This window comes from Schistocerca piceifrons, chromosome X, assembly GCF_021461385.2.
Source record: "Schistocerca piceifrons isolate TAMUIC-IGC-003096 chromosome X, iqSchPice1.1, whole genome shotgun sequence".
Classification (NCBI taxonomy): Eukaryota; Metazoa; Arthropoda; class Insecta; order Orthoptera; family Acrididae; genus Schistocerca; species Schistocerca piceifrons.
This window is the reverse complement of record NC_060149.1, coordinates 247,156,221-247,168,603: the sequence shown is the minus strand read 5'-3', so window position 1 is coordinate 247,168,603 and position 12,383 is coordinate 247,156,221. Positions and strand designations below refer to the sequence as shown.

The 12,383-nt window shown below is 40.2% G+C and overlaps 1 protein-coding gene across 1 annotated transcript in view; it reads left to right on the top strand.

Moving 5' to 3' along the window:
• LOC124723153 (bromodomain adjacent to zinc finger domain protein 2B-like) overlaps positions 1-12,383 on the top strand; it is a 302,554-nt gene that overhangs the window by 18,715 nt on the left and 271,456 nt on the right. Inside the window, exons 4-6 of the mRNA XM_047248344.1 lie at positions 4,145-4,442; positions 7,310-7,931; positions 8,378-8,532. Of these exons, the coding sequence (XP_047104300.1) occupies positions 4,145-4,442; positions 7,310-7,931; positions 8,378-8,532 (1,075 nt within the window). The remainder of the gene's footprint in view (positions 1-4,144; positions 4,443-7,309; positions 7,932-8,377; positions 8,533-12,383) is intronic.

Here is a 12,383-nt window from a genome sequence, read left to right as displayed (position 1 = left end):
TTTTTTTTTCATTTGCATAGTGTCATAAAATTATTGAAAAATGTATTGATTCCGTGTCAGATTTCACAGAGTTTTTTCTGAATGAAACCTAAAACATTTATTTGTTGGATTGTGTTTTGTCTTTTGATTTTTGAGTGTGTATTTGTTAATGTAACGATGTTCTTTATCAGAAGTAGGTTTCCATAGCACTAATGGCTTCATTGTCAGTGAAAACATACTTTTTGAGAATATGTGGAAGGTACTTTGGGTTAAAACTAGTAAGTGTAGTTGACAATAATAAAGTTATTTGCAGTCATGACAATTGACAGCTGAAATTCGGTCTCTTGTTAGCACAACACTGCCCTACTCAACAAATAGATTTTTTTCTAGGATTTATTTGATCATGGCTCTTCTTCAAGCACCCAGTTCTTGTTATATGACTTAGTTGGAACACTGCAATAAAAAAGCCAGGTTTTGTTTGCTATAAGTGTGCAGTTCTTAGGAGGTCTGTTCAAAACCTAACCAAGCTTGTGTGAATGTAGACTTTCTCACCTTATAATACTGATGAAAAGCTCTTTAAGTTCCAAGCCAGGGGACAGCATGATGTTCCATACTCATCATTTTCTGCTGAAGTTTCAAGGTGTTGTGTTTGTCCCAGTATTTACATTAATGATGAACTTCCTCCACCTTGCTGGGTCATTTGCGAACAGTCATCAGGAAAGAAGATGAGGATGCAGTGGGCAGTGGTGAGAGAGGCAGGGGGTCCAGATGCTATGCTTAAATCCAAATCCCTGCATGGACGTTCCAGATGTGTATTGAATGCTGGACAGTGCTGGGTACACACTCGTTGTATTGTCGCTGATATGGGAGTCTGTGCTGAACTAAGTTAGTAACATTCGTTCCCTTGACAAGATTCTCATGGATCCATATTTATATGGATTCTTTTATAATGATGTCACAGTTGCCAGTAGCTTGGCAGAGCAACTTGGTGTTCTCAAAATCAGGCATTTGATGTCTGTTTATGCTATGCTTTGCCACTACTGATTTCTCTCGGTGTCCCAATTTTGCCCACCTGATGTGTTTGATGAGTTCCTCATGGTATTTTGAGATACTACACTGATATGTCTGATGTTGGCGGCTGCATTCACAACACAAGGGATGCTGTATATCCCAAGTATGTGAAGTTTCAGTAGGTCTTTTGCAGAGCCAGCGTGGCTGAGAGTGGCCCCAAGTAAGGAATGACATGAGCCTTTTGTCTCCTTCTCCTCTTTCCAGTTTGTTGCATCTTGTCTTTCGTTTTCTTTGATGCCCTTCCATTTTTATGGAATGCTCCCTTTAGGTGTTGTAGCTCAGCTGGGAAGCTTTCTTTGTCACACATGGTCCACACTCTATGTACCAGAATGGTTAGCATTGCCCACTCCAGTGCTTGATCGTGGCAGATTGTTGCATGCAAGAACAGGCCTGTGTGGTTTTTCTTCATATACACTGCTTGGCCTAGTGTACCATCTGCTTTCTTCTGTATTAGTATATTTAAGAAAGGGAGACATCCATTCTTGTCTATTCCCATAGTAAAAGTAATGTTTTGAAGGATGCTGTTAGGGTGGTCCAGAAAGTCATCCAGTAACTGCCTGCCATGTTCCCATACTGCCAATGTGTTGTTGACACATTGGAAGAAGCATTGATGCAATTTGAAATGCCATCATCTTGAAATGTTCCATATGGTGATTTTCTATCTCCGGGACCAGTTAGGGTCTCATGACTGCTCCATCTATTTGTTCAAAAAACTCCCTGTTGCAAATGAAGTAGGTGGTAGTCAGCACATGCTCAGCAAATTTGACTGATTGTCACTTGGAGTGTTGAGCGAGGAGTTTCAAGGAGTCTTGAAGTGGTACTTCCGTAAAATGTGGTATAACATCGAAACTCATTAGTAGATCATACCTTTGCAGTCACACATCATTAAGTACATTCACAATATCAGTTGAGTTATTTATGTGGTGACTGCAGTATCCCACAAGTGATTTTAGAAGCATTGCTATATGTTGGACCAATCCATAACTGTGTGAGTTAATGATGCCAAGTATTCCCAAAATCTACAAGGAAGGGGTGCCTATGTAACCAATTTTTCTGGCATTGTGGCATGACTGGGCTGCATAATTGGCTTGGCAGGAGCAGGTGGGATGATTATGATGGTGGTAACATGTAGGAGCAGAGATGACGGCTTGGGGGTGAGAAGGTGAGAGAAGGAGGGGGAATTGTAGAGGATAAGAATACGGTGGTGTAAAAACTCGTTCAGCTTAATATAGGTATAGCTTCAAGTACCTATGCACATATGGTGAGTACGTTGTTTTCAGTCACAGTTTTGTGTTATGTTCTGGAATGCACTCTTGCACTCTGTTGGATAGTATTTCACAAAGATATGCACATTGTTAAAAGATTTTTTCTCATCATGGAGTAAATAAAGGGAAAACATGACTGAACTGCAAATTAGAGATCAGAGTCACTTTTCGTGTTTGCTTGTAAGGTAATACAGTTTTTTCCTGTCCCTTTATGAAGAGTTCATACATTACATCATTCTTTTGATGGGCATATTGATAGCTCCTTCCATATGGCAGTTATCATATAGAAAAATAGCTACACGTATCAGTAAGTGTGCGTATAATTACTAAAACTCTGTCTCCTGGCCCTGATGGACCAGTTGGCACCAACTGACCACTGTTTCATCCTCTGCAATGGCATCATTGGATGCAGTATAGAGGGGAGTGGGATTACTGTGCCACTCTCCCGGCCATTGTTGACTTTTCTTGGCTTTGGAGCAATAACTTCTCACTCAAGTAGTTCCTCAGTTGGCATCAAGAGGCTGAGTGCACTTTGTTCCAGTCCTCCCACCATGAAAAAATTCCTGGCACTACCAGGAATGGAAACCGGGTTCTCCACATAGTAGCCAGACATGCTGACCACTGAGCTATGGAGGTGGTCACACACCTGCCAGGTGGACTTTTATCATACGGGGCTGCATGTCTATACACCTGTGTGTGTTACCCACAAGGTGATGTTGGGCAAGTTGTTCCTATATTCATCCTTAATCTCTTTTTTTTTTTTTTTTTTTTTGTCCATGCAGTTCGATTGCAAAAGAATGACAAGGGATGTGCGACTAGTCCTTGTGTAGAGCATTTCATTGATCGCTTCAAATGGCTCTGAGCACTATGGGAATTAACATCGGAGGTCATAGAACTTAGAACTACTTAAACATAACTAACCTAAGGACACCACATACAGCCATGTGAGGCAGGATTTGAACCTGTGACTGTAGTGGTTGCGCAGTTCCAGACTGTAGCTCCTAGAACCACTTGGCCACACCGGCCAGCATTTCATTGATTAAATAAATTATAATTGAAAGATGTATTAGTGATCTTCAAAACCACATTAGCAACACTTTGCGATTTTGAACAGCAGCCCATGCTGCAATACACATTATTGAGCAATTACACTCATAGCATGGAGATGCAATCAAAATCTGTCTTGGCAGTAATACTTCTGTGTGCTGTTCCAATCCAAACAGCACTGTCCCTAATGCCGTTGAACTTGTGAGCTACAGCAAAGCCAGTGACTACTCATGAATGCTCAGAATTCCTCAGATGCTTCTGAATAATAATCCATAAATCCATATGTCTTTTGTTCAAAGTTTACCATGTTTTTTTATGTACTTTAACAAGAACTCATTTTAAGTCAAGCTTCCTTTCCCAGCTTGTACTTTATTAATACATTGTTTTGTATTTTCTTATTAAGAAGATTTGCTGACTATACCAGATGTAGCATATAGAGCCCTGCACCCAAGACACCTAGTTGACAAACTTCCTTTCCTAAAGGAGTTTCTCAACATTCCATTGCCCCCTTTTTTTAAAAAAAAAAAAAAAAAAAAAAATTACTGTGTGCTGTGACCAGAAAGTATTCAGTGCTGTGCAATGACCATTAGAATTTGTTAAAAATGTATTCTGGTGTTATTTTAGTAAGATTTAGAAATTAGGTCATTATGTGTTTGTGGTAAGTTGTTCTATGTATCTATTGTGGTAATTATATATAGGAAGCAGAGATAGTTAATCTATTGGTGCTGTTACTTGTATAACAGTGTTGATTCCAACTATCATTGACAAAAATGCATTTACAGTGATCCAGCAAGCATTCTCGGTGGTGTAAGGCTACCCCCAGATACGGAAATTATAAAGTATACATCTTCAATTGTTGGACCGAAAATTCCTGGCACAACAAACCGTGGTCGTAAGAAGACTATTTCGTTGGATCCACCATCTCTGAGTGTGATGCCAACACATCTTGGACCAGGTCTTATGATTGAGCGAGGTGGTGCAGGAAGTGGTAGCGGTGGTGGCAGCAGTGGTGGTGGTAGCGGAGGAGGTGGTTCCAGTGGAGGAAGCAGAAGGCAGCGTAATAGGACGGCAGTGAATACAGTGAGTACAGTTGCTTTCATTGTACTGCTTGTTTTGTAGCCTGATTGTGTTGTTACTTTAATATATTTCCGGAGTAATTTAATTTGGTTGCACATTGTTCAATGTTAAGAGAGAGAAAAAGAAAAAGAGTGATGGAGTAAAGTGATAATGTTATTAACTTGTTACATTCTTTTCTCGGAGAACAGTTGAATTATTGCTGTCTTTAGTTTCACTAAAACACACCAGATCTTCATTGGGGCTGCAAAGTTCTGTAAAGAACCTATAGATCATTCCTCTTACTCTAGAAATGTGTGTTAAAATTAGTGGTTTTCAAGGTGCGTACATTGCCAGCCATAGTGCTTATATTCATGCTATCTTAAGCTTGAAAAATGTCACACTACAGGCATGGAATCCAGACGAACTTAGCTCCTTTCTTATGCAGTTGCTTTAATGGATAAGCTGTCAGCAATGTTGAAGATGAACTCTGCATATTAATTAATTTTTCCCAGCAACTGTTGCAATACTTTCAGTGAAGAAGGCTGAGACATTTTTAAGTGGCTTCAACATGATTCATCCTGGACTGCCCGAACTAAATCTAAAGCACAGAATATTGGGTTGATTTAAGTGGTGTTTTTGAAAATTATATTCAAGCATCATTGTACAATAAAATGAAGAGTTACAAACATTATGCATGTTCTCTTGTCTATGATCCAGTTATGCCATGTCTTCTGTTAAGTTGCACAAAATCAAATTTTCCGAGAAGAGCTTGAAAATGGATGATTACTTACGATTGCAAATAGAAGGAGAGTGTAGCCTACCAACCTGAAGAGGTGTTTAACACTAATAGTCTCTGAGATTTCTCACTCAGCAAATGTGGGTGGTTGATTAGCTCAAAGGGGGGAGGGGGGGGCAGGGGGGAAGGGACCAAACTGCTCTGCTTGGTCGTCGGTCCCTAGCAAACGTGCAAGCACAGGTTAGTTTCACGTGTGAAAAGCACTCTCTACTGTATATCTTTGTGAAGATAATATCACCTCCTCTGGACATTGTAAGGAATAGGAATCAATTACTGTCTTGGAATTGACTGTAGCATTTTTGAGCATGTAATGAAGCTGGGAGCCGACGTGCTATATGTGTTTGAAACATTGTGGCTGTACTTAAATGTGGAAACAAATAGTGCCTCAACTTCATGACATGGTTCTTCCAGTGCGTAGAAGAGGGAAGCATCAGACACCCAGTTTATATTGTCTTGTATCAGAAACCTGAAAGCTGAAAATGGATCAAGGCAAAAAATGTTATGAGTTGTGAGTGAAACCACTACCACCACAACCGAATCCTGAATGACTTTTCTATATGTTATGTCAGTTGCAAAACTCTTCATAGCAGATACTAGTTTACCACTGTAATTCAACAACTTGCTCTTTGACAGAGATAACATTGGCAACCATAGCTGCATAGAAATATCTTGATTTACAAGGAAACAAACAGACTCTTATCTCTCTGAAAGTTTATCATTTTTATGTAATTTTTGTATAATTAATAATTTACGTTGGGACTCAGTCCCCTTATTTGCTGTTGCCACTGATTCTGCAATTGAGGTCATGAAAATTATCATATTTGTCTGGATGTGGAGCAACTTTCTTGCTCTGCAAATGTTATCTGTTGCTGAATGACCTGGGGGCTGTGAGGCCAGACCATGGCTTGAGACTGATTGGTCAAGTTGATAGATATGTCCAACACTGTTACCTATTGTGCAAATTCTGCTGTAACAGCTGATATCTGTCTGTGCCAAGGACATGATTTGGTATGGCAATTTCAGTGGAGCCTATCTGACTTCTCTATCCGATGCCAATTGGATTACCACATATAGAGTCAAAGACTTGGCATAAGATTGCTGGTAAATAGGATTGAGAAATTCATACTGCCAGTAGTTACTCAACCCTGTCATATCTGCTGCCCAATCATGGCAGGACATTGCAGGAATTTTAACCTAGTGACAGCTACATGCACATGTTTTTTTTTAATAATTTATGATAATGCTGGAAGCTGAAGAAATGAATTAAAATTTGTGCCATGGTACAAAAATACATTTTTTTTATAATTAGCAGATAATAAATCACCTGTTCCAAAGAATGTTGTTGCTTTAGCAATTTTACTGCAAACTCCAAAAAGTAATGCAACCATTTACTCAGATAAAGTTCCCAATTATCTGGGTTTTCCTCAGACATTGGAAGAAATGAAGGCACCATTGGATGCATTGACCAAGTAGTCTACTGTAGAATTTGCAATATTTTTTCTTCATGAGCCTTCTGAATTTCCTTGTCTGTTCTGGTGTTCTTTTTCCTTTGTTTTATTGTGTACTTTTAACTGTTGTTGAAGCAGCTTAGGCAATTCTTCCGCCATAAAATGTATAAGTGTCCAATGTTCCTCATTGCCAATCTTATATTTGTTATATTGTGTTTCACTTACTGCACATGAACACAATGAAAGTGAAAACCCCTTTAATGGGTTACATTTTCCTAGTATAATAATATAAATGCTCCCCTGGTAATGAACTGTGGGCAGAAACAGAAGTCCAATGTAGTCTGAAAGCTAAGTCCGTAAACCATGTTCACATGGAAATTTCATTCTCATGTTCACATTTTTAATAACTGTAGACAGCATATGGCAAAACACAAGCCAATGGTGGCCTCCAGATGTCGACGATGACTGACTTTATGAAGTTCCAGCGACTGACTCTAGCAGAGCACAGGGTCCTGTTACCTTTCCCTCCAGGATGGGTGCCACATTAAGGGAATAAAAAATTATGTCAAATTCATGCCACTTAATCCAACATATTATATTTATGTTGTTTGATTATTGTTATTAAAAACAAAATTCTTTATTTTCAGGAACCTCTGGACTATCGTGAGCAAGTAATTCCATCTGCGTCTCTGGAGCGTGAACGTGAAAGGGAAAGAGACCGAGAACGTGAGCGGGAAAAGGAACGGGAACGGGAGAGGGAACGTGAACGGGAACGTGAACGTGAACGTGAAAGGGAGCGAGAAAGAGAGAGGGAGAGAGACAGGGAGAGGGAGAGGGAGAGGGAGAGAGAGAGGGAAAGAGATCGTGAACGTGAACGAGACAGGGACAGAGTTGAAGTCATAAAATTGCCTGCACACAGTAGTAATGGAGCAGTACCCCTCAATATCCCGTCCTTTGGTGTAGGCTCGTTTGGCATCTCAGGAAATGAAAATGATTTACCTCTTAATCTTTCTATGAAACCTCAAGCTTCCACTAGTAGAAGCAACAGTGCCACAGTTAATAGTGCCGTTAGTGGTGTGACTACAAACAGTATACACAATAACAGCAATAGTGTGATCAATAACAACATAACCAGCCTGTGTAATAGCAGCGGCAGTCTCAATCTGAGTAACTGCACACCAGTTGCTGCCCATTCCTCATCTCTATCATCACTGTCATCGTTATCTGCATCTTTGGCAGCTGCAACACCTGTTCATTCAGAGAGAACATGTAAGTATACTTCACAATAGGTGAGTAACATAATTTTTCCGAATGGAGAGTTAAAGGCCCTCTTCTTTAAGATAGCTGATCTATTGTTATGTCACCGTGGATTACCTTAGCTTTACTGTCCCCATCAGTAGTTGATAGAGTAACTAGGCCTGCAGCTCCATTTGAGTGGAAAGAAACTCAGTGATATATGATGTATCAGTACAACTAATGCACAAAACTGGAAATGATGATGTGGTATGTTTCACTCGATGTTAAATGGGTTTTACACTTTTACAACTCAGTCAACACTGTACTAACAGTATATTAATTTGAAGTCAGCAGATTAGTCAGTAAGTTTCATTATTAAGAGTCAGTTTTTTTCATTATTTGTGTTCCATCATCAAACTGTTTTATTAGGAGCCTAAGTTTTAAGCAACACCAGAAACATAAAGCCAGTAATGTTACAGCACGGAGAAAACCAGGCCCAAAACCAAGGAGGGTTGTGCAGAGTCCAGCACCTGCAGTTCCAACATCTCCAAGTCCTTCACTCAAACAGCTTTTTGCAGCAGCTGATTCACCAAGGCCAAGCAGTGGAGGTGAAGAGAATGATGTATGTATAAAGGTGAGAACCAAATTACTTTTGCTTGTTCAGGTAAACATAATTTTACTATCTGCAGTTTGCAGCATGGATAGCACATCTGACAAGTTACGGACATTAAAATATACTTTTTCCAATGGAAATATGAAGTGGGGATTGAAAACTGTTTGTAATGTGGTAAATAAAGCTACCTGAAAGCACGTATTCAGTAAACACATGCCTTCACATTCTTCAAGCTAAACTAACTACTTTTACTTGAATCATATCAGCTGTGCTATGTTGTACCATCTTCTTGCACTCCCTGTTAATGTACAGTTCTGAGTTCTCCTTACAGGAACCTAATATCTTTGTTGCTTGAGAAGTGCACTCCTGTGAATAATGATACCAGTTCCCAATTATTTGTACATCTCAGCAAAACAAGAGGACGTGCACAATCCTTTACAATAATCAGGACAACTCACTTTTAAGTGGCATATTTGTTATGAAAGTGGTGCTGAAACAGATCAGAATCCTTCATGTTACTTAAGTATTCACCAATCCCTGTAGTGTTCAACTTTTTGTGTGGAATACAACGTTACTTCATTTCTTTTGTATTGCTTGTGTCACTGTATCCTCTTACAATTTCTCCCACAGTGAAACTGTTATTATTTGTTGTCACATAATCCTTGACCATTTCAGTGCTGTAGTAATGGCAGTTGTTTGGTGAAACCCTAAGAACTGTGTGACCATGTTCTTTTGCCACCTCACACAATGACATATTGTTGAATAATAAGCAAGTGGTGTGGGACATTATCCAGTAGTGTGACAGATGGCTGGTTTAAGTTTTCCAGTAGTTGCCCCTTGAATCACTTCAGAAAACTCTTGTGATTGATCTCCTCATTGTAATCACTTGTTTTCCTTTATTTGTAAACCAGGAGACAGTCTGGTACGAAACGAGTGGAAAGTCCAGTATGCAAGACAATTACTCTTTCCCACGGGGATAGTGGTACTTCCACTTCCACTGTCATCTGCTCAGTTTCTTCTGATGGAATGACTGGCATTTATCCATGGTTTACACAATCACAGTGTCTCCAAATTTTGCCTAACAATGTGTCTTAAAATTCAACAATACCACATAATGATATTTCCATTATAATTTTGTCTACATTAATTGTTTGATACTTGAAACCAAGGGCTCTGGAAACTGATAAGAAAGAAGTGTTGCTGCTACTAAATAATTCAGGCTTATGAAGAGTTTTTATGGCAATAGAGGGAAACATTCCACGTGGGAAAAATATATTTAAAAACAAAGATGATGTGACTTACCATACGAAAGTGCTGGCAGGTCGATAGAAACACAAACAGACACATACATACACACAAAATTCAAGCTTTCACAACAAACTGTTGCCTCATCATGAAAGAGGGAAGGAGAGGGAAAGACAAAAGGAAGTGGGTTTTAAGGGAGAGGGTAAGGAGTCATTCCAATCCCGGGAGCGGAAAGACTTACCTTAGGGGGAAAAAAGGACGGGTATACACTCGCGCACACACACATATCCATCCACACATATACAGATACAAGCAGACATATTTAAAGACCAAACTTAATGGGGTCGTTGTGGGGGTGTTGTGAGGGTGACATGGTATTAGAAGGTGGAAAGTGTAACATGAGGCTGAAATGAAAATGAAAATAAAAATATATGGGGAGGGTAAAGGTGGACTGGAAAGTAACTGGAGATCTGGTGTGAAAAAAGGGGAAATGGTGTTGGTTACAGCTGGGCTATGTTGGACTTGGGTTGGTAGACAACGATGTGCACAAAGGTTAGGTCGTTGTGTTGCCGCCAAAACACGTTAGAGGACGGAGAAATTCGGGAAAATTTCGAAAAAACTGCGTGTAATATATTAAAAGGAGTGGTTTTGTGGTGGCAGATTATGAAAATGAGGCTAACAATTGTCTGACGAAGAAATAATTACGTTAAAACCTGTGGGAAGCGGCTAAAAATTATCAGTGATGTGGGAAAAATGGAAATGGAAATAAAGCGAAAGTTATTAGAACTAGCCGAAATGGTTGTTTAAAAGGTGAAAGGAACTGTTTGTGAACTAGAAATGGTGGATTTTATAGCGGCGGTAGTGTTGAAAGCGGCAATTTTTTTTTTGGTTATGGTATGGAAGTGGGTTACATATTATTGAGTATATATAGGCGGGATAGAATTGTATAGCAGATTACGGTAAAAAGGAGAAGGTGAATACAAAGTGAAACTACTGGCAAAAACAGAGATTGAAAATAAGACGACAGAAAAGTTTTCGAAATGCAACAGTGACAATAACAAACGTAATTGTTGGGTTCAAATTAATGATATCAATATGATAGAGGAAAACATTCCACGCGGGAAAAAATATTTAAAAACAAAGACGATGTGACTTACCATACGAAAGCGCTGGCAGGTCGATAGAAACACACACACACACACACACACACACACACACACACACACACACACACATACATACACACAAAATTCAAGCTTTCGCAACAAACTGTTGCCTCATCAGGAAAGGGGGAAGGAGAGGGAAAGACGAAAGGATGTGGGTTTTAAGGGAGAGGGTAAGGAGTCATTCCAATCCCGGGAGCGGAAAGACTTACCTTAGGGGGAAAAAAAGGACGGGTATACACTCGCGCACACACACATATCCATCCACACATATACAGACACAAGCAGACATATTTAAAGACAAAAAGTTTGGGCAGAGATGTCAGTCAAGGCGGAAGTGCAGAGGCAAAGATGATGTTGAATGACAGGTGAGGTATGAGTGGCGGCAACTTGAAATTAGCGGAGATTGAGGCTTGGTGGGTAACGGGAAGAGAGGATATATTGAAGAGCAAGTTCCCATCTCCGGAGTTTGGATAGGTTGGTGTTGGTGGGAAGTATCCAGATAACCTGGACGGTGTAACACTGTGCCAAGATGTGCTAGCCGTGCACCAAGGCATGTTTAGCCACAGGGTGATCCTCATTACCAACAAACACTGTCTGCCTGTGTCCATTCATGCGAATGGACAGTTTGTTGCTGGTCATTCCCACATAGAATGCATCACAGTGTAGGCAGGTCAGTTGGTAAATCACGTGGGTGCTTTCACATGTGGCTCTGCCTTTGATCGTGTACACCTTCCGGGTTACAGGACTGGAGTAGGTGGTGGTGGGAGGGTGCATGGGACAGGTTTTACACCGGGGGCGGTTACAAGGATAGGAGCCAGAGGGTAGGGAAGGTGGTTTGGGGATTTCATAGGGATGAACTAACAGGTTACGAAGGTTAGGTGGATGGCGGAAAGACACTCTTGGTGGAGTGGGGAGGATTTCATGAAGGGTGGATCTCATTTCAGGGCAGGATTTGAGGAAGTCGTATCCCTGCTGGAGAGCCACATTCAGAGTCTGGTCCAGTCCCGGAAAGTATCCTGTCACAAGTGGGGCACTTTTGTGGTTCTTCTGTGGGGATTCTGGGTTTGAGGGGATGAGGAAGTGGCTCTGGTTATTTGCTTCTGTACCAGCTCGGGAGGGTAGTTGCGGGATGCGAAAGCTGTTCTCAGGTTGTTGGTGTAATGGTTCCCTATCCTCTGGCTCCTATCCTTGTAGAAATGAATGACAAATTATTGTGATAACATTATGAAAGAAGTGTTTTTTAATAAAACAAAGTATCCCAAATCATAACAGATTAGCAGGATAATATGCACTTTTGGCATTGAAATGGTCTGTGTCTATGTTCAGTCTGTAGTCAAACCAAAGTAGCATTACAGGACTTCCACAAAGGCATGCAACTGTAGCAGTAGGGATTGATACATAACAAAATCCAGTTAACAAAGAATTCAGTGCCACAATTAAGTCCATACAATTGACAGAAGC